A 23,245-nucleotide genomic window follows, 5' to 3' on the forward strand; every position below is an offset into this window, starting at 1 on the left:
TCTTATTTTTAATATCAGTTAAGTACATTGGGGTGTTCTGTTTTATATTTAATATAGTTTAGTTTGTTTATTGCATAATTTTTATTTCACATGTGTTACCCTGATGGTGTTTCATGTTTGTGTGAGTGACACTGAGCACTGTCTCTGCATATTTATTGGTCATTGCTCCTGGAAGAGCCACTATTGGTGAACTTATGTCATCATGTGCTCTTCTTTAATTTTTACGATGATTAACAATACATTATAAAGTAAAAAGCAGATTTTTACAGTTTCAGAAGATTAATATTAAGTTTATGATGTTTTTACTGTCAATTTAACAGATTTTTTTTTTTCAGTGGCAGCGTGGGCATGTAAATTACAACAGTTTTAAACTGTAAAATTTACAGGTTGTTTTGTAAAGTTGTTTAAATTTTTAATGTATTTTTTATGTAATTATTCTGGCAACCAAAGCTGCCAGGTTTTTTTTTTTTTTAAACAGGATTTTTTTACAGTGCTTTCTCACCCTTGCAACTACATTCTTCTACTTCTTAGGATAGATGTAAGAAGTGAATAATTTTTTTGAGTAACTTGGACAGTGGCGGGCCGTGCATTTTAAGTCTAGGCCTTCGGTGTGATTCATGCCATTAAGAAAACACAGTTTCACAATGAATGCCTTTGGGCATCATACATTATTTCGCAGCTAACTAATAATACCAATTGACATTTTAAAAACACATCCACGGACGAAATCCAAAACTTGAAATGACACTTAATGCTCAAGCAAGCCTAATATTAACTGCAGCATGACTGTTTTTTAAATGTACGTCTCCTGAACAGACATTCAAAAATCATAATTTTTCATATGAATCTACCAAGGAGGTCTATAATACCTGGAAAAATATATCTAATAATATTTGCGATTTAAATGTTGCTTGCAATAAATTTCGTTTCGTCAGGGTACACAGTTATGCTGCATTCCATTCAAGTTGGATGAGGGATATTCCTAATTGATATCTCCGAACATAAATGCATTCCATTCCCCGATATTCAGAACTGCAATGCTCCTGTTAGCTTAGCAGGTGTTTGACTCTCATTAGAGATGTCTCCTAGCAACCCAACTGATAAACAGTGCTGCAGCACTAGCATTTGTGCTTCAGGTGTATGATTATCAAAAGAGATTATAATGTTTTATACACCTGTTTCTGCAGGTGTTTGTTAAACAAGCTTTAATATCATGTAATGTGGAAACGAACTCATTTATCGATATTTCTTAATAAAGTGAATGTTTATCACTTACTTTATATATCTCCCTGAGTGTTGACATGTTTGTGTGACATCATGTCCCTGCATCTCGACAAAATCGGAGTTGAGAATTTCTGCACGAGCCTACAAGTTGTAATTCTGACTTCAAGATGCATCCCATTGCACTTTTCCTAGTAGGAAGTTGTAAAATCCGACTTTCCGAGTTGAATGGAACGCAGCACTACTTTTCAAAACTTGATCCGACACTGAATGCTCAAACAGCCTAACTTACACTTAGAAAACTCCTGATGTTGCAATAACAATGCAAAAAGCACTTACTAATTTGCTTGAAGTGAAAATCAGTCCTCCTTTCATGATTAAGAAATTAAGCAATCACACAGTCATGCAGAACATCTCATGTTTTTAAATCCATAAGGATCTCTTTCTCAATGGCGGCAGTGATGACGATCTCGCGCTCGCTTTCAAATTACGTCACTTAAAGCATGATTGCGTCACTCAAGGCCAGCTAGAAGGCCTCGACCGGGACATATCCTAAAGATCAGACCCACCTAGAACAAATAAATCAATCTGATTGGCTGATGAATCTGACAATCTGACTTTAGTTGCTCATTCATTTGCACTGTTGAGGGATTCTGTGGAAATTCTGAAGGCCTGATGGGATGGAGCTCAGACTCAAGCGCTGCTTCGGGCATGCGATTTGTGAAACAGTTGTCACACTTCGCTTGTAAACATCAAGGAATAAATTCTGACTGAATAAACTTTTCATTTTTCTCTATTTGTTTGTAGATTAATTAAGAGTGGAAAGCGATTAAAAATACATAGTCAAAGAGGTGACTGAGAATGAAAGGATGAAAAATATTTATTTATTTGGCATGTTAGGCCAGCAGAGAAGGCTTTGCTGGCCCTGAGAATTCACCACTGCACTTGGAATACATATTTCATATTTTACCCCAAATTAAATGACATTCACATTTTTTAAATGATAATAGTAGAAGTTTTAAAGTCTATTTCAAAGTTTGTATTCACAACTTTAAAAACTCTACAGACTAACACAAAACACTGTCATACCAACGTTAAGACCTTATGAGAATTCATATTTATTCTTATGTAAGGTTTTGTTCTAGCAAACATATATTTTCTTACATCTGCATAGGTACCGAAACAAACAATATTGATGTATTGACAGCATCAAAAACATCATAATTTACGTATTAAAACCTTTAGAAACGTGCAAATGTTTACGTTTACAAATGTTACTGTTTGAATCAATGAATCTTACATTTATGGAATTAATCAGTTAATGTCATTGCATTTACAGTATATTCAATGAGATTAGTTATGTTACATGAGATATGAGTTATATGAGATAATGTTAAATGCCATCACATTTAATGCAGTTCATGTACAGTATTTACTTAATTTGACATTATTACAGTTTAATTTGGTTCTGTGTGATTTCTGCTGCCCTCCCTATTCAACATTTTAAAGGATTATATCACTTTAACCAAGACTAAACTTTAAAATGTTAAAATGACAAAAAATTCTGTAATCGTTAAATCATTCATTAAGCATTTAATTTAAATGTTGGTACATAAAAGGAGTTTTCAGAATATGGCAAAAAAGATAAAATAATAATATTTAAAAAAAACAAAAAAAACACAAAAGTACCATAAAACAATCATAAAATAAATCCATTTTATTCGTTTGCTACAATCCAAATCTTCAGATAGCTTTGTGTGAGGAGTACACCTAAATTCAAGCCTTTTGTACAACAATCTCCATCTGCCATAGTGCCGTAGCACCCACCATAACTGTTAAACTGCATTGGTTTCTTTTTCATATAATTCAGAAATTGCCGCCTCAAGAAGCATTACGACACAGGTTTTATGATGATGAATGCTCATTGGCTCTCAAGTGTTTCGTGACCATTTGCTATTTACCGTATTCTGCAATGTACAGTATGTTTAAATGAGAAATGACAGCACCATTACGAAGTGTATCAGGAGAAGAATTTCACAGATTAATAACTTACATTTCACTCGCGACCTCACATAAAGCTATTGTATGCCACCAGGGAGCACATCGGATGCACAATAAATTATTGTGTTTACATTTATCTGCCTGTTGCATTTTTTGATATGGTTAAGAAAGGTTAGGATTAGGTTTAGAGGTAGGTGTGGGATTAGCTGCTGTAAAATATATTATTTTAAATTAATATATTGTAACAAAAATTATTATCAATGTACATTAATCTGTCTGTTACATCTTTTTAAATTGTTGAAAAGTGGTTGGTTTAGGGGTTGGGGTAAAGTTAAGGGATCTATAATATCTATAAAACTGTTCAAATGTACAAATATTGTATATTTATATTAGATGTGTATTAAAATCTATTTGTGATTCATAAAATGTTGTGTCTAAAGCTGTAAATACATTAAAAAATATATGTTTTAGATGCTTTCAGCATGTACATATTATGCATTCTGTATAGTATCTGAAAATGATAACGTATTTGTTATCATGTGACACAGTCATGTGATCCATTCAACCCAAAACAATCTTCAATGAGAGGCCCTTGTTGTAGCAGTGTTGTTGTGACTGCTATCCACTTTAATAGCATTGATAAATGTGACTGGACAACCTTTACATTGCATTCCTTAAAAGGCGACAGGAAGTTTATGCATAATTGCTGTCCGTTGGCAAAACATTAGGACAATTGCGTTTCAGTCCGTACATGGAATATCTATTTTTTGCATGCGCAGTAAGGGGATTTAAGCGTTTTCATACGTTTCAGTGTGTGCAAGCAACTTTTGAAAAACGTTGAAAATGCCAGTGTAGACAGAGAGCATTTTGAAAATGAAAACGCTGTTTTCAAATGTATCTGGATTAATGTGGACATAGCCTTAGATGTTCTCCACAGTTCACATTTTGACAGAAAGCAGAGAAACACATAAAAGATGAGAATGATGTATGACAGACTGATTCTGATTAACACCCAGACTTGAAATTCAAAATGTTATGGTTCATAGACTTCAATCTGTAAACGTCTGCTAACTCAGAAAGAACATTGGCCGATCTATCTTTAATATTTAACAGTCTTTATTTTGGGGCTGAAGGGGAACTAATTCAATGCAGCATCGAGCCAGCATGGGCAAGTCCTGAGGGTGACTTTAAAGGATCATCGAGAGTTCAAAAACAGAGAGGACTGTTACTCTGTGCTGGCCTGCCAGACCATAATTTTTCTCTTTTCTGCCCTATCTCTCTCTCTCTCTCTCTCTCTCTCTCTCTCTACTCTATCTATCTCTCTTTCTCTCACATATGCACACACACACACACACACACACACACACATATACCAGTACACATCAAATCTCTTCTAATCTGAGATAAGGTGGTCTGGACTCGTTCGGAGTGGATTATGAGAAGAGACATGTTAAAAGGTCAGTGATACACTAGTACCTCACACAGACAGAGAGACCTACTGTGTTACCGCATAATTCCAGATTAGACTCCGGTAGATAATGCATGACCTCCAGAGAATATAACTGATGGCTGGTGATTATGGGAGTATAAGTAAGATGAAGATGAAATGAGAGGGGCAGTCCAACATTTTTAATACACAAAACAGAATCAGAGAGACAGCTAGAGAGAGAGAGGGAGCAAAAGATGCAGGCAGACAAGAGTAAAAAAAGTATATTCACATTTAACTTTGGCATTTGATTTTGGCACCTCTATATACAGTAATTGGGTTTCAGATCTTCTGTTGGATCACTGCCGTCCCAGAGCATTCAGATCGCTGCTCTGTCTCTCTCTTCTCTCACAGACACACTCATACACACTTAAATACACTTTAGTCTACTTACGCTGGATCTCTGCACAGAACATTAGTTCCCGTCCTTTAGGAGAGCACTATTTTGCTCTGGACGCAATGAGAACAAGTTGTATTGCACTTTCTTCATGTGTAGTGGCCCAGATAACTGTGTACACTAATAAAACCAACAAAAAGTACCAAGTTTATTTCTTGGACATTTAACATGGCAATACCATTATTGATTTATTTATTTGCACATTCTTTAAAGTATCTTGGATTACCATGTAAATACCATTGTATAAGAGTATGGTAATTCAGTACCTTGGAATACCATCACAGATATCACACTGTCTTTTGTGTGGTAAAATCTAACAAATTAAATGGTTTTATTCAAGTCAAACATATTATTTAATATGACTGAATAAACCTGAATAAATTTGGTTACACAAATACTGTAAAAGTATTTTTAAGGGTTTGATCTAGTAAAAATATATTCTTAAAGGTAACAACTGCATGTTACCACTTTTTATAGTATCTTAATAGACCGGTAAAACAGTAACTTTGTATGGCAGGGTTTTGGAAAGAGTATGTCTAATTAAGTTGCTAACATTGCTTATAGCACCTTTAACAGTACCATATTAAGAAATTGAGGTCTCATTTGTTGGTGATCAAGTGTTGGGGTGACATCACAGTAAATTTCAGAAGTAAAAAATGCAACAACAAAATAAATGCCCCAGATTACCCTAATATACACTAAATAATATCCATGGCTCTTCCAGCTGAAGACTAATTTATGTTTGTGTGGATGACAAGACAGAGCTAGAGTGAGTCAAAAAGAGAAAGTTAATGTGAAAGAAAGCGACAGAGACAGAGTTACAGAGATATGGCCTGTGGGTGATATTTTGAGGGACAAGATGAGAGTGTGGAGAACTGTTCATCATTTTCAGAAAGAGTGATGAGAGGTCTCGGGTTCGTAATGCATCCATTAGCTTGAGTAGAGCTGGGTGAGGGAGATAATACAGATGTGAAAATCACAGCGTAATTGCTTTTTGCCATTAGGACATGCATCCGCTCTGCCCAGTGCCTTCAGCATGGTGAGAGGCCATTGACTAATCAGACACCACTATTACACATTACAAACTGCCAAACAGTTTAGATAGACAGAAATAGGGGACCGCAAAAAAAAGTAATGTCTTAGAGATATTTTGTACAAATATGCAATGAGTTATGCAATGTTGTGGCAGCAATACATGTTAAGCTATATCAACAAAATATTTGTAAATATGAAACTATGCTGTAATTTACCACAAAAATTATTTTGAATCATCCCTCAATTTGAATAAACAAGCAACACTCGTGTGAACAGTAATAAAATTATAGTGGAAGTCTATGGGGCAGTGTTCCGTCTCAGTGACCATTTACTTTCAGTGTATGGAAAAAAATGCACTGAAACTGAATGGTGACTGAGGCTATCATTCCCTAACATTCTGCTTAACATCTCCTTTTGTGTTCCACAGAAAAAGTGCAAGTTTCGAACAACATGAGGGTGAGCAAATGATGATACGATTTTCGTTTTTGGGTGAACTATCACTTTAACTTTTTTTTTTCATTTAACCCGAAATATTGCTTTCCTTAACTGCTTTGGATTAGAAAGCAACTACCAAAATGGCAACTAAAAAGCATGCATGAGGCCATCAATTTCCATCAAATTTCAAAACAACTGAGTTAAATTATATCTAATTAGCACCACTCTCTCTGTGGTTTCTATTGCTTTCTCGTTTTCTCTCTCTCTGTCTCTTTCTTCAACCATCCTTCACCTCTTTCATCCTTTATCTTTCCTGATCTTGCAGTTCTCTCTCTCTCTCCCTCACGCAGCACTAATTAACGGGGCGATATTGGACACGGGCCTGTGCGCTTGCTAATACAACAGAATGAGACGAGCTGACAGACCCCCTGTTCAAAAAAATCAAGTATGACCACCGTGCTGGAGAAATTAGGTGAGAGCGGTGGTGGGGGATTGGGAGAATGAAGATGAGAATAACTGAGAGCAATTATCCATAGCTCACAGAAAAACCCACATGGGTCGACCTAGCCATCAGTCAGCCCTACAAAAGAAATGGACCCCTCTTTTCCTTTCTTCAGCTCTCTCGATGCTCACTCTCTATATTCACAAAGATGCTTGTTGATTGAAGCTGAATTGATTCCTCCTTGCTTTCAATGCTTGATCAGTCTTTTTGAAGTCCATAGGGACTGAAGACTGAATGTTTATTGGACACCTCCCCTCCCCCTTGCTTTTCCTTACCCACCCCTCTAAATCCCATAATTATTCAAAGCGAGTCTCAGAAGAGCAGCACTGACCCATAAGACAGCATATGTTTGAAGCATGTTATATTCTAGGGTCTGTACAGTAATCTTTTTGATGAATATGAAAGACAAAGCTAATCTGAGATCAGCAATCTCAGTACACTCAGTTTTCCCCCCTGAATGAACAACAAAAACACTTATGAGATTGGATTTTTGGCATCCGATTTGGGCCAATTTCAGATGTGGTTTTAAATCCGCTATGTATCTCACATTTGGTCATCTGATCTAATATCTGATTCTCCTTTTATTTAAGGGTTTAAGTAGACAACTAAAAGTGAACCATTTGTAGGTTGATTTCCTAAAAAACTGTAAACACTTGTGTCTCCGTGGTGCAATAACAATTGCTCTGTTTGAGCAGCCCGATGCAACAACACTGACTCAATCAATTTTGTGAGTTTGGGGCAGGAATATTTGTTTGATCAATCAGTGACAGATGGGGGATGTATTCAGGAATTTGGAGTGAAAACAATGTTTATTTTTATTTTTCCATTTGGTGGCAAAGAAATTGTACATTTTAGTTTTAACATAATTTTGATGTGAATTATGACGGGAATACACACATGCAACCGATGGCAAGTAGATGATTAAAACATATTAAACATATTATTTCAGTCAAAACAACATTCAGAATACATTTTAAAATGTTATAATGGATATGACAGGTAAGTAACTGCTGCTGCTGCAGAGCAAACAAACTTGCTACTGCTAGAACATACACAGACATGCTATATCAAGCATGTAAGATAAGCTGCTGCTGCTGCACTATTAGACATATGTAATACATACTGCATAAAGCATGTAAGGCATGCTGTTGCTGCACTATCAGACATACATACAATCACCTTTAAAAGGATTGTTCACCCAAAAATGAAAATGCCCACATCATTTGCTCACCCTCATGCCATCCCAGATGTGTATGACTTTCTTTCTTCTGCTGAACACAAAATTAATCAGAACCAAATAAAAGTAATCCATAAGAGTCCAGTGGTTAAATCCATGTCTTCAGAAGCGAAATGATAGGTGTGGGTGAGAAACAGATCAAAATTTAAATCTTTTTTTATTCTAAATCTCCACTTTCACTTTCGAGATTTAAAGTAAAAAGGACTTAAATATTATACTATTATATCGTTCTGAAGATATGGATTTGAACACTGGAGTCATATGGATTAATTGTATTTTTCCTTTATGTCATATTTGGTGCTACAAAGGTCTGATCACCAACCACTTGCATTGTATGGACCTACAAAGCTGAGATATTCTTCTAAAAATCTTTGTTTGTGTTCTGCAGAAGAAACAAAGTCATACACATCTGGGAAGGCATAAGGGTGAGTAAATGATAAGAGAATTTTAATTTTTGTGTTAACTATCCATTTAAGCAGATGTATACATGTGATGCTGGGGAGGAGGAGGGTTTCAGAGAAAAACTCTCATAGTGTGCAGTAGATTGGCTACCTGCAAACAACTGTTTGACAAAGAGTTTGACAAAGAGGGAGTACACTGATTGATTGGCTAACAGATTACGTTCAAAGGACCTATCAATTTACGCCATTTAGAGTTTCATGACTGAACTTAAACTCATGTATTTAGGTTTAGAAATGTCCCTCATATCCACATGTCAAATTACTTGTTATTACCCTTTCCTCATCTTGCAGCCTGTTTTATTTAGATATGAGCGGTATGGGAAGCCAAACGCTCCAAAAGAGGAAAAAACTGCACTGCATAACTGAACAGTGTGCACCAGTATCCGCGCAAGTCCACTTGACAGCGGCAAACGAATCAATTTACTTGCGCGATCCACTGACTGTGTGGCAAAAATTTATATGGGAAGTGCAGCGCTGTATTGTTTGGTGGGGCATTTATGTATACACAGTAGGTTATGTATAAAGTGAATATGTAAACAGGCAAGAAACAAAATCATATCTAAGTCTAAAACTATGTATTAGGCCTTGCAGTATAAATGCAGCCATACAGCCATACTTATTTGATCCCATTAGGATCCGTAAGGATTAAGACGGATAAAGGGATGGGTTGATGGTCTAAGGTGGATGCAAAGCCTGTGAGAACACACAGATGCTGGCCTATGCACACACACACACACACACACACACACATTCCACACCATTTGAGCACGGATCACATTTCAAAAGCTCTCCAAAGCCAACTTTTGGGCAGGACAGCAAATGGCTGGTAAGAGCCCCTCAACAAACATGTGAGAAAGCCATTAAATCCCATGTTTGTGTGACTAAAAAAAACAGTAGCTTCCTTCTTTTCACTTTCCTTTCTTCTTTTACTCACTTGCTTATGTGAGAATCAGTCCACGGTGGGGAGGGGGTGGGGGGGTTGTGTAACTTTGCTCATGCGGTTGGGGTGAGATTAATATAATCTGACCAACAATGCACTCAGCGTAAACATGGTAAAGAGGCTCTTGGACAAAACCTCTTAAAGTAGTGCATCACATTTTTAGAGTGTGGAACAGATCTGGGGCCATTGTTTCTGTATTCTTAAAGTTAAAAGAATGTTCCATGTCCAAAACAATGTAAATGGATAGTTCACCCTAAAATGAAAATTCAATCATTGTTTACTCACCCCTGTGTTGTTATAACCCCATATGACTTTCTTTCTTTCTTTTTCTTAACACAAAGGGAGAAATTGTGAAAAATGTTGTGCTCAGTGATGTCATACTATGGCAGTTTATGGTGAACACCTCTTCAAGCTTCAAAAGAATTCAAAAGTATAGGCTAATTCAGAAGTCTAATAAATTATTCCATTAGACTCATGATAAATCTGAGAGCATACGATAAGTTAGGTGAGAAACAAACCGAGATCTAATGTATTATTTTCAAGTGAAACATTTGATCGACTGTTGCTCTCCTCTGCGTGTTCATGAGACTCACCCTCATGCCATCCCAGATGTGTATGATTTCCTTTCTTCTGTAGAACACAAATTTTTAGAAGAATATTTCAGCTCTGTTGGTCCATACAATGCAAGTGAACGGTGGCCAGAACTATGAAGCTCCAAAAAAGCTCATAATGGCAGCATAAAAGTAATCCATATGACTCGAGTTGTTTAATCCATATATTCAGAAGTGATATAATAGGTGTGGGAGAGAAACAGATCAATATGCAAGTCCTTTTTTACTATAAATCTCCACCTTTGACCAGCTTCAACCAGTAGGCAGCGATATGCACAAAGAATGCGAATCGTCAAAAAACAAAAGAAGAAGGATGTGGAAGTGAAATTGAAAGTGGAGATTTACAGATGTAAATATTGATCTGTTTCTCACCCACACTTATAATATAGCTTCAGAAGACATGGATTTAACCACTGGAGTCATATGGATTACTTTTATGCTGCCTTAATATGCTTTTTGGAGCTTCATAGTTCTAGACACCATTTACTCGTGTTGAATGGACCAACAGAGCTGAGATATTCTTCTAAAAATCTTTGTCTGTGTTCTCCAGAAGAAAGTCATACTACACATCTGGGATGGCCTGAGGGTAAGTAAACGATGAGAGAATTTTCATTTTTGGGTGAACTATCCCTTTTAACTTGCATTAAATATTCCTTAAAGAACAGTATTCCAGTCGATTAGTGCAAGGAATGTAAAAATTGATTTAGCTTGGTGTACATTTGTTTTTTGTTGTTTAGTGAGAAGAAAAATATGACACATGGAATTTATTTCCATTGAAATATAGCGTAAAATGCTGCTAGGTGACAGAGGCGGAGTGGTTGAAATTAATGGATTTCATTATTTGTGTTCTCAGACCACAGACAGAGTAACAGCAAATGTCTACCAGTCGGACAAAAAACAGCCAATGGCGTTGACAGACTGGTCAAGCATAGAATCACATCTGCTGATAACAGACAAATACACATTGAGCCAAAATATATACTGCCTTCACCCCACTGCATGCCAATCTGTACAACACAGACCAGAAATTACTCTCTTTTTCTCTCCCCCACTCTTTCACTCTCTCTATCTCTATATTTTTGTCAGACGGCAGACTGCGTGTGTTTAGAATCAGTGCTTGCACATCTCTGCATTTTCTGGGCCTGGCATTTTTACATCTCAGTAATCCTTCTGTATGCATGAATGAATGAGTGACACGCTTGTGCCCATCCGCTTAATGCATTGGTGGTCCCTTAGGTAGCAAGAAGACAGCCCACACTCTCTCTTACTTGCTGGGATTGGCTCAGTGCTGTAGGGAGTGTGAAACAGGGCAAGAGGGGGGCTCACCCAACATCTGTGCCTCTCCTATCTCATGAAGCTTATGAGTTTTTATGAGCACTAACACAAACATGCTTTAAAACAACAATGCTTTATATGCATCATCAGATGTAATCTGAAAATTATTGCTATTCTGGAAACTGAATCTAAACTTATCTGTGCAAAATGAAACCTTGCAAAGCAATAACTAGTACAGCAGGAGAATGATGTGGCGATATACATGCAATAAAAGATATCAAAGCAAACAAGCAGTCCTCTTTTTATATACCAATGCAATTCAGTTTTTAATCAAATGCCTCGCAGGCAAATATGAGCTCTCTCTAAATAAACTGCTACGAACAAAATGATTACGTTTCAAGACTGAATTACTGTCCACACACCTCTCCATTCTCTTAGGATGCTTAGCAAAATGTGCTTAAATATTTATAATATGCTGCTGCTAGAATACAACACTAATTAAAATTAGCCCTCCTAATTGGCTAAAAACATTTCAAGATGTTTGCATATACATAATTATTTAACATTCTTTGGGGGAGACTTTATGATTATGCAATTGTTTTGGCAGCTATGCTGGTGGCAAAACTATACTTATATAAAGCAAGTCTTATTCTGGATAGTACAAGCTGTTCTTTTATAATCACTGAATAGACACAATGGAGAAAGTTTTAAAGGGATAGTTCACCCAAAATGAAAATTCTGTCACTCACCCTCATGTTGTTCCAAACCCGAATGACATTCTTTCTCTGCTGTGACACAAAAAATAGATGTTAGGCCTCAGTCTCCATTCACTTTTATTGCATCGTTTTTACATACAATGACAGTGAATGGTGAATGAGGCTGACATTCTGCATAACAAATCCTTCTGCATTCCACAGCTAAAAGAAAGTCATATGGGTTTGGAACAACATGAGGGTGAGTACATGATGACAGAATCGTCATTTTTGGGTGCATTATCACTTTAAGATACTCCCTGAATAGGAAAGGACCTGGTTTAAAGTGAGGTTAGGTCTTGCTGTCCATTTCAGCACCATGCTGAGGAGCGCCGCACACAGTGTATGTTACTATGATTGTGTATGATTGCCTTGAGGCCAAGAGTGAAAGCATATATTTCTTATGATTACATGAAAGCCCTTGAGAACACCTTGAACATGTGTGTGTGGATGTTTTCATTCATCTGCGTCATGTAGGATGTCAGGTAGAGTTTATATTTATGTCCAGCTGTAAACCCATGAACTCTAGCTGACATTCCCCTGAGCGCGTTGAGCACAATGTCAAAATGATGGCCGCAAATACATTTTTTAAAAACCCTCAATGTGTAAGCCAGCCCAAAACCAATCACCAAATTTCTGACGAAAACATGGCACATGGCATTCAGTAAAGAGAAACAGCATCACAGTTAAAAAGTTTTACGACGTATCGTACAGTACAGTACAGTACAGTATAGTATAGTAACCAGTAGCCTATGGTAATATCACGATAGAGGAAATTATAGGCCTAAGTATTTTTTGCCTAGGGGAATAAAAGCTTGTTGTCACTTCTTACTCCAGTGAATATTTCTTAGGCTGGATTCATTTTTGACAGACTTCGAAAAAAGCTAATTTTCACCATTATTGCCCTAGAAAAACAATAAGCTACTGATCCTTAACCGAACGTGATGCCTCACTATATGGGGTAAGTTGTCACAATTGGAACCTGTTTATTGGCACTGATTTTGCCAACTAAAGCTGACATTAATAAATGGTATAAAATTAAGAAATAGGCTAAAATACAAGTGACAACTTGTCCCAGCCTGACATTAATGGAAAATAGCTTTAAAATCTACATTCTTAGCCTACTTGTATAGTTGATTGTCGCTTATGTCAGAGTGGTTTGTTGTGTTCACTTGTTACCCAATTATTTCAATTCAGAGGGTAGAATTTACGAAACATATTGTAATTTAATACAGTTTTGAACTGGACATTTAATTTCAAATCTAGTTACTGAGAGTCACAGCTCTTGTGACAACTTCCCCGTGTGACATCCCCCCCACTGTCACGCGCAGCCCATGTTTGTAAATAAATTATTCTTCTTTCGCATTTGGCTCCTAAATGAATGCATTCATGTTTTGTTTAAAATAGTGAACAACAGGACCGCACAGTGACCTTACCGTCTACAGCCATAGTCGGTATAAACGCGTATCTCTCCGTGATTGCCTCAGTAAGTGTCTTCCATGCTTACGGGTGTCCTGTCCAGTAGAAGAGAGATCAGGATTCTTCTGCCAGAGCGGATCGATCAGCTGTGGAGATCGAGGCAAATAAGCGCGAGACTGAGTAATCGATAATTCACATGGAAACCCGAGACAGAAATGTCATTCATTCATTGCGCTTTGAAAGCCTTTGGCAAGTTAAAACTCCTCCCTTCGGTATCTCACCTCAGCGCTGAACGTACTCACCCCACGAGCTAACGAGCGCGCGCTGCCACTGATTTACACATGTGGCATTGGAGGTTAATGATAGCCAGTGCAAAAAAATCTTCTAGATTAATTCACGCACGGCTAAGTTAGGAAAACTTGGGGCAAAACGCAGTAGAGTGCATGTGAATGTTTGTTGACCCATGTGCAAAACAAAAGCTTTATGTGGCTCTCTGCTGTTGTTGCAGTGGGTAATTGAATAACAAAGCAATTTATAATAACGTTATCGGCATTAATGAGTCTTTAACAAATGTTATATTCAAACAAACATAAATGGGCTATATGAACATGTAAATATGCAAATCAAAGTTTTATGACATATTTTAATACAGGCCTATATTGTGTAAATTGCTTCATGTTTACTCAAATTTGTCTTGTATTTATTGTAGGCTAAGTATAGGCTACTGTGTTTCTTTTGTCTCTTGTGTATAATATGATTTATATCTATCTATCTATCTATCTATCTATCTATCTATCTATCTATCTATCTGTCTATCTATCCATCTACTGTATAACATTATTTACTATTCATACTTCTCTATTTGCTTTAAGATACATACAGTATTTTGTGGGAAAATGTCAATTTCCCACAAATAGCTGAAGTGAAGTTTTCATTCATGGAACACGTTTAAGTAAAACAACAAAAGAAAAAACCTTAACTAGTTTTATACAATGAGATTTAAACATTTTTAGCAGTGACCTCACTTTAAAGGAATAGTTCACCCAAAAATGAAAATTCTCTCATCACACCCTCATGCCATCCCAGATGTGTATGACTTTCTTTCTTCAGCAGAACATAAACGAAGATTTTTAAAAGAATATCTCAGCTCTGAAGGTCCATACAATGCAAGTGAATGGTGACCGGAAGTTTGAAGCTCAAAAATCACATAAAGGAAACATAAAAGTTATCCATAAGACTCCAGTGTTTAATTCCATAACTTCAGAAGCGATATAAAAGGTGTTGGTGAGAAACAGAACAATATTTAAGTTATTTTTTACTCTAAATCTACACCACATGTGACTTTCAGATGTAAAAGTGAAAGTTAAAGTGGAGATTTAGGGTAAAAAAAAAGGACTTACATTTTTAGCTGTTTCTCACCCACACCCATTATATCATTTTTGAAGATATGGATTTAAGCACTGGAGTCTTATATTACGTCCTTTATGTGATTTATGGAGCTACAAAGGTCTGGTCACCATTCAGTTGCATTGTACAGACCTACAGAGCTGAGATATTTTTCTAAAAATCTTAATTTGTGTTCTGCATAAGAAAGAAAGTCATACACATCTGGGATGGCATGAGGGTCAGTAAATGATGAGAGAATTTTCATTTTTGGGTGAACTATCCCTTTAAGCATTATATCTTTTCCATGACTTTCTTCTGGGTCATAACACAGTCTGGTGCACTCTGACTCCTCCATTCTTGCAGTGGTACAGGGATAAGTGCCATATCTGGGCTTTAGAAAAAGAAGGAAAATCCTGTTAAGTTCTGCCGTCATGCCTCAAGGTATCACTTGCTTGTCGCGAAGCCATGGAAAAAAGAGTTTTGAGGCAAGCATTTTGTCGAGATCATCAGAGGAGGTTTTCAGTGGTCCAGTCCACGAGGAAATCTTCCCTCTTTCTTGTGTGTCCATTCGGTGTTGCTGATCAGCCGAGTTACACCCAAGAGATGCCACGGAGCCAAATGCCAGACAACATGTCTGCTTAAATGAGCTGTATTTGGCCAATGTCCTAATTAACTTTGACTGCCTTAGTACTGTGCACAGTCACCAGAGGAGATGAGATGGTATTTGGTGTGGTGGGTTTCTAAAGTTATAAGAGGTGTGGGAGTGAGTCTCTCTATAAAGAAGCCATTTAACTGTGGTGCTAAGGCTTCTGTTGACCTTTAGATGGAAAGCTTCTCAGCAAGAACATAGCATATGAAATACTTTTAGATTTTAGCACTAAGGCAAGCATAATTTTGTTGGCTTAACAAAGCCAACAATAGATTCCAAAATCCCTAAACCAAGACCAAAATGTGCAGTAGTAACACTTTGAGATTTCCAGCTACATCCACCAAACTTGGGACAGACCTTCAGACTGTTATGACTCGGTTTGCTATGTTTTTTCTAACTGATCAGATGGTTTTACCGTAAAAGACAATCGAAAATCGCCATTGTCTGTCTGCCTGTCTGTCTGTCCGTCTATCTATCTAACTATCTATCTATCTGTCTATCTATCTGTCTATCTATCTGTCTGTCTGTCTGTCTGTCTGTCTGTCTGTCTGTCTGTCTACACTCTTAACAACTAGCTAGAACAACATAGCAATGCCTAGCAACCAAACAAAACAATTTAGCAATCAGCTAGAACAGCCTGGCAATGTCCAGCAACCAACCAGAACACCCTAGCAACCACTTAGTAATGCACTGTATGTCTATCTTTCTGTCTGACTATCTGTCTTTGTGTCTGTCTGACTGTTAGGCCTGTATAACATTTAAACTTCAAACTTTTAAAACTATTTTAAACAAGGCTTTGTCAAGCCAACATCAAAGTTTGTCTTGACAAATTTTATTTATGTAGTTATTAACGTTGCTCATACTAGGCACATTCACACTAACCAGTGACCAGTGACAAAGTTTAAGCACAATTTAATCTCTGTCAGTGTGAACACACCTTTAAAGCACCAATAGACTTATAGCGAAATGAATGAAAGAATTTGTGTGATATAATTTCGAACATAATCTGGCCAAAAGAATGGGTTTTTGAGTTTGTTGTGGTGTTTCAAAACAGCTTGCCAGCACAAAATTCAGGAAAACATTGAGTGGGCTGTTAAACATCTTTTTACTGTCATTGGTCCACATCATCGGTAGGTGTGACCTGGTGCTCCACCTACTTTAAAGGCAAAAAAAGTTTCCGGTAATTTCCTAACTCACTCAGCTGAGATCAGTCAACATGAATAAACTGGAGTGCAGAGTTGCCACCCTTTTATACACCCATCTTTGCAGTAGTATTAATGTCTTAAAAAAAAGATCTTTCATGATCTTTCATGGCACAGATCCTTTTCACAAAATCCATCATAAATACAATAAAATAGAGGGTACGGATGTTTGTGTTAGCATTAGCACCATGAATGCTGAATGTAAACATAACAAATTACACAATATTTACTGCATATATATTACTTTAAATTGTCATCGAGTGGTTAAAAACATCCTATCAACCATACAACAACACTCTAAAGACCACTCAAATTACTTTAGCAACCACATAGCAGCACCCGAGTGTCACAGTCCTGTCATTCTGTCAGTCTGGGTTTTTGTCTGACAGGACTGTGGCATCATCGTCCCATGTCTGTCTTGTGTTTCGTTGTCTGTCTTTGTGTGAGCACACGGTTTCGGTTGTATTCCCTGCAGTGTGCTCTTCGGTCTGTCTTGTTTCATGTCTGGAGTATGGTGTCTGTGTCCTGACTTGCTGTCTGATTTGGTTTCAGTCTGTGATGGGATCCGGACACTCATGCTCCATGTCTGTCTGTTATTGCCATGGGTGCATCGCACTTATGTTATCTTGGCAGTATTCACTCGTTGCAATAGTTTATGTCTGTCTCTTGTGAACACAGGTGTGTGCCCAGGTCGCGAGCTGTCTTCATGTTGTGCTGAGGTTCGGTCACTTCGGTCTGAGATTTCGGGTTTGTGGCATTTGCCTCGCGATGTACGCTCAGGTTTTGTTTAGTGTGAGAATACGTGGCATCGCTTTGTTTGGCGTTGCTACGCATTCTCTTGTCTTGTTTGTCATTTGGCATGGGTGTATACTGCCTTATTGTCTTGGCAATGTGCACTCATGCCATTCGGGTGTTTTGATGTCTTGTGAGAGCACTTGGCTTTGTTTTGTTTCTGTATCGCCGAGTGTCTCTCTGTCTTACGTCATACCCCGCCTACTTGTTTGCCCATTATTAGTTTATTAGTTACAGATGCCCTGTCTTGTTAACCTTTTGATTTTGCTCCCTATTTTAGTCTCCTCATGTCCAGGGCCAGTTCATCTTGTTTCCAGTCTTGTGTGTTCAGTTTTCCCTGTCAGCCCTGTTTTCCCTACCTGGTTCCTGTTTCGGTCCAGTCAGACCTGTTTTCCTCTGCCCCAGCCTGGATTACCCTTTTTCCCCTTCGGGGTAGTTTATGTGTGTTTTCCCCCTTTGTTGGTTTGTTTTTTTATTTATTTTGTATTAATAAATTCCCCATTTATTTTTACTGCATTTGGGTCATGAGCCTCTCTATTCCTGACAGAATGAACTTGCCAGAATGGACCCAGTAGAGTTTTTCTTTCTTCTCAAACTGGTTCCCATGCCTGCCAGCGTGCAGAGCGCATAAGGAGACTGTGCGGGGTATGGCAGGAGGACAAGTCCGTGTGGGGGTATGCCCTTGAGTTTTTATCATTGTCCTCAGATCTGGTCCTCAGACCTGCCTAATAGATCTCTTTTGGGTGGGTCTGAATGATGCATTTAGATCTTGTGTCCCAGATCAGGATGGGGGATGGAGGTTTTCCATCCTCTTCCAGGAAGTTCCATTCCTCATCCCACCCCGAGGACGAGGGCACCCCCACACAGAAGTGGACGCCTCGCCCGAGCCCATGGCTGCAGACCGCCAGGAGGATGAGGCTACTACAGCAGCATTGCCCCTCACTGCCCAGAAGAAAGGAGGAGGAGGAGAAGGGCACCTACTCCTCATGGATCCACGGCCATGGAGGCCACTCCCCTGCCGCTGCCAGTGCCCACGCCTGCAACGGTCAACAAGCCAGTGCCCATGCCTTCCATGGTCAACGAGCCAGCGCCCACTCCTGCCATGGTCAACAGGCCAGTTCCTGAAGCCTCGTCCATCCCAGAGCCAGCGCCTGAAGCCTCATCCATCCCAGAACTATTGCCTGAAGCCTCGTCCTCTGTCACAAAGGCCATTCCCACAGCAGTGCTCCCAGCCGCCCAGAAGAGGAGGAGGAGAAGGGCTCCTGCTCCTCAGTCGCTGCCAGCGCTCCCGGCAACGGAGGCTGTTCCCCTGTTGCTGCCAGCACTCCTGGCTGTAGAGGCTGTTCCCCAGTCGCTGCCAATGCTCCCAACCATGGATGCCGTTCCCCAGTCGCTGCCAACTCTCCCAGCCACGGAGGCCATTCCCTAGTTGCTGCCAGCACTCCCAGCCATGGAGGCCATTCCCCAGTTGCTGCCTGTGCTCACAGCCATGAAGGCTGTTCCCCTGTCACTGCAAGTGCCCACGACAATGGAGGTCATTCCCTGTCACTGCCTGTGCTCACAGCACTGAGACCTCACCGCCAGGAAGAGGAGAAGGAGGAGAAGGGCACCTACTCCTCATGCATCCACGGCCATGGAGGCCATTACCCTGCTGCTGCCAGCATCCACGGCCATAGAGGCCATTCCCCTGCTGCTGCCAGAGCCCACGCCTGCCACCATCAACAAGCCAGCGCCCACGCCTGCCACGGACAATGAGCAACGAGTTCGTTTGTGTTTGTTTTCCCCCCTTGTGGGAGTTTTATCTTTTTATTTTTATTTTTTATTTTATATTAATAAATTCTCTGTTTATTTTCACTCTGCGTTTGGGTCCTGAGCTTCTCTATTCCTGACACCTAGCTTCCACCTACAATGCCCTTGCTTCATGATGGTGAGTTTTGCACTGGTTAGCAACACTCATATTCCCTTCAGAACATGTTCAAATCTAGTAATATTTACAGGTGAGGCAATATTACATTATCAAACTATCATACACCTTATCCCAGCCATGAAACTTTGAAGAGATATCTGCATTGGCCTTCCTTTTTCATGTGATGAGCATCAAATCTAAGTCTCTCAAGAACCAAATAGCAATCACAGTGCTCACTGACCCCTGGCAGAGGGGTTGTGTTTCCAGTGTCCAGTTAGGACTTTCATTACTGTGCTTCAGACAGGCCGCAAGTTGAGAGAGTGAAGCTTTCAACCCCTGCCAATTGGATTGAAGGTCTTCGTTTAGACAAATACAACACAACCCGCAGATGGTGGTACTGTATCCAAACACTGATGGACAGTGCTGGTGTAATTAAATGACTGTGAACCAATGCCCCCCTTGTACATCCACCAGTTTTCCGAGACAGGCTGTCAGTAGGCACAGTTCCTGACAATGCCAAGCCTCAGACAGGAAAACAGGATCGGTTACGGTTCTGGTGGTCAGACAGATGCACCACAGAGCTCCTTGTCTATTTAACGGAAGAACAGAGTGTCTTCAGAATAACTGCCAGTCCTGGCTCCAATAACAGGCTGTGAACTGCATCCCATATCAGTCGACTAATTAATGATGTATTCTATAATGTTTCCTCACATGGCATTGGCCAGTGTCAGGGCCAGGCTTTGCCCAGGCAACAGGGATTCACAAAAGAGTAAAGTTTGTTGGGGCAGTGGATTTAATACCCTGCTATACTGGTGTCATGGTGTTGGCATTTTGAATGGTTGGCATGAAAACTCTCCTGGGATTCTCCAAATCCGGAAATTGTAGCTGTGCTCCAAAAGTGTATAACCTAAAAGCAGAGCGTCTTTGTGAACAATAATTCAACACATACTGTCGTTAGACTCCTACATTATATGTTAAATACGTACTATACAATGGGACTACGCACTTGTGATGTATTGGCAAAGAATTTATGTTCGAGTTTGTGTGGGTGTGTTTTAGGGGGCACAAATGTGGAAGTCATGTTTATCACTGCGCGATTGGGCTTCAAAGGTCTTTGCCATTCCACTCACACCTAGAACCCTGGCCTGTCTCATGCAAATCAGACACTACATAAGCAGACAGCAGGCTTGTGCATTTAGACTAGAATCTTCTCTGTGTTTATCTGACACAACCATTTTAGAGAACACAGCATGGGCCAGTGTGTCCATTCTTGGGAAAGACTTGCTCTCCTCCCTCCTCTTTTCCCACTCATCCCCAGTATTGAGGAGTAACTAAATGCAGTGATGCTATAAACTTAAAGGGATAGTTCACCCAAAAATTTTAATTCTGAAATGCCACCCCAAATTATTTTCATCTCAAAAATGAAAATGCCATCCCAGATGTGTATGACTTTCTTTCTTCTGCAGAACATAAAGATATTTTGAAGAATATCTCTGCTCTCTTGGTCCTCACAATGCAAGTGAATGGTGACCAGAACTCAGAAGGAACATAAAGGCAGCATAAAAGTAATCCATACAACTCCAGTGTTTTAATCCATGTCATCAGAAGCGATATGATACTGTAGGTGTGGGTGAGAAACAGATCAATATTTAAGTCCCTTTTTACTGTAAATCTACACTTTCCCTTTCACTCCTACATTCTGGTGTGGAAATTACTTTAGCTTTCTCATACAGCCACCTACTGGTTGAGGCTGGTCAAAGATTTATGGTATATTAAAAATTAACTCAAAAATTCATCTGTTTCTCATCCACACTTATCATATCGCTTCAGAAGGTATGGATTAAACACTGGAGTCGTATATATATATTTTATGCTGCCTTTATGTCCTTTTTTTTTATTATTTATTTATTTTTTTTGATTTTTTTTTTTTTTTGATGACACAATATCTGCGTGGAAACTCAGAAAATCTGAGAATTCATTATGAAAATGAACCATGGTGTTACTATAGTGAAACTCTAGTAACCATTTTAGGCAGAATGGCTATTGACTTTATTACCATTGTTTAGTCATTCTTGTATTATAACTATGGTTTTACAGCAAATATCATAATATGGTTACTGTAATAAAACCATGGTACATTTTCTTACTATGGTTTTACTACAAATACCATAGTGGAACAATGTTTACTGTAGTTAATGACACTACAATTTGTAGTTACTATGGTTTTACTACCAATACCATAGTTGAACAATGGTTACTATACTAAATGACAGTACATTTTCTAGTTACTATGGTTTTACTACAAGTACCGAAGTTGAACTACGGTTACTGTAGTAAAATGACATAAAATCGTGTTGTTACTATGGTTTTACTTCAAATACCATAGTTGAACAATGGTTACAATTGTAAATGACAGTAACTTTTGTAGTTACTGTGATTTCACTACAAATACCATATTTGAAATATGGTTACTATAGTAAATGACAGTAACTTTTGTAGTTACTATGGTTTTACTACAAATACCATAGTTGAACAATAGTTACTATAGTAAATGACAGTACATTTTGTAGTTACTATGGTTTTACTACAAATACTATAGTTGAACAATGTTTACCGTAGTAAATGACAGTACATTTTGTAGTTGCTATGGTTTTACTACAAATACTATAGTTGAACTATGTTTACTGTAGTAAATGACAGTAAATTTTGTAGTTGCTATTGTTGTACTACAAATACCACAGCTGAACAATGGTTACTATAATAAATGACAGTAAATTTTGTAGTTACTATGGTTTGACTACAAATACTATAGTTGAACAGTGGTTACTATAGTAAATGACAGTACATTTAGTATACAAATACCATAGTTGAACAATGGTTACTCTAGTAAAATGACTAAATTTAGCAGTTTCTATGGTTTTACTACAAATACCATAGTATAGCTTCAGTAGTAAAACCACAGTAAATACTGTACTTATGTATAGTAAAGTATTTACTATATTTCCTACAAATACCATAGTTGAACAGTGGTTACTATAGTAAATGACAGTACATTTTGTAGTTACTATCTGTTAGTAAAATATGATTCGGATGCTTTATTCTGCCTTCCTCGCAGTCACTCTTCGATCAGGAGATGAATTCACCATTGGGAAGAAATACACGGACACAGAATGTCACAAGCAGTTCTTCGATTTATTAAAAGCAAGCAAGGGTTCTTGTCACACAAGGCTGGTTACACTCATTACCTTGAACTTTCTCAATCCTCCATATATGGGGTTGTTTCCTCTCGCTTACAGAAGTACATTCTTGTCAAGTACATTTTGTGCTCAAGACAGTGCCGAAAACATACAAAGCAGATAAGCAAGCATCAGCATAAAAAGGTCACATTGTTCCATCTGAGGCCTATTTCTCACACTATGGTTTTACTACAAAAACCATAGTTGAACAATAGTTACTATAGTAAATGACAGTACATTTTGTAGTTACTATGGCTTTACTACAAATACCATAGTTGAACAATGGTTACTATAGTAAATGA

The 23,245-nt window shown here is 38.4% G+C and overlaps 1 protein-coding gene across 1 annotated transcript in view; it reads right to left on the bottom strand.

Moving 5' to 3' along the window:
• Positions 1-14,002, bottom strand: part of LOC127419247 (sterile alpha motif domain-containing protein 10-like) — a 128,196-nt gene extending 114,194 nt beyond the window's left edge. Inside the window, exon 1 of the mRNA XM_051660509.1 lies at positions 13,790-14,002. Coding sequence (XP_051516469.1) covers positions 13,790-13,802 — 13 coding nt within the window. The 5' untranslated portion in view covers positions 13,803-14,002. The remainder of the gene's footprint in view (positions 1-13,789) is intronic.
• Positions 14,003-23,245: the final 9,243 nt, after the last annotated feature.

The sequence above is a fragment of the Myxocyprinus asiaticus genome, chromosome 28 (genome assembly GCF_019703515.2).
Source record: "Myxocyprinus asiaticus isolate MX2 ecotype Aquarium Trade chromosome 28, UBuf_Myxa_2, whole genome shotgun sequence".
Taxonomy (NCBI): Eukaryota; Metazoa; Chordata; class Actinopteri; order Cypriniformes; family Catostomidae; genus Myxocyprinus; species Myxocyprinus asiaticus.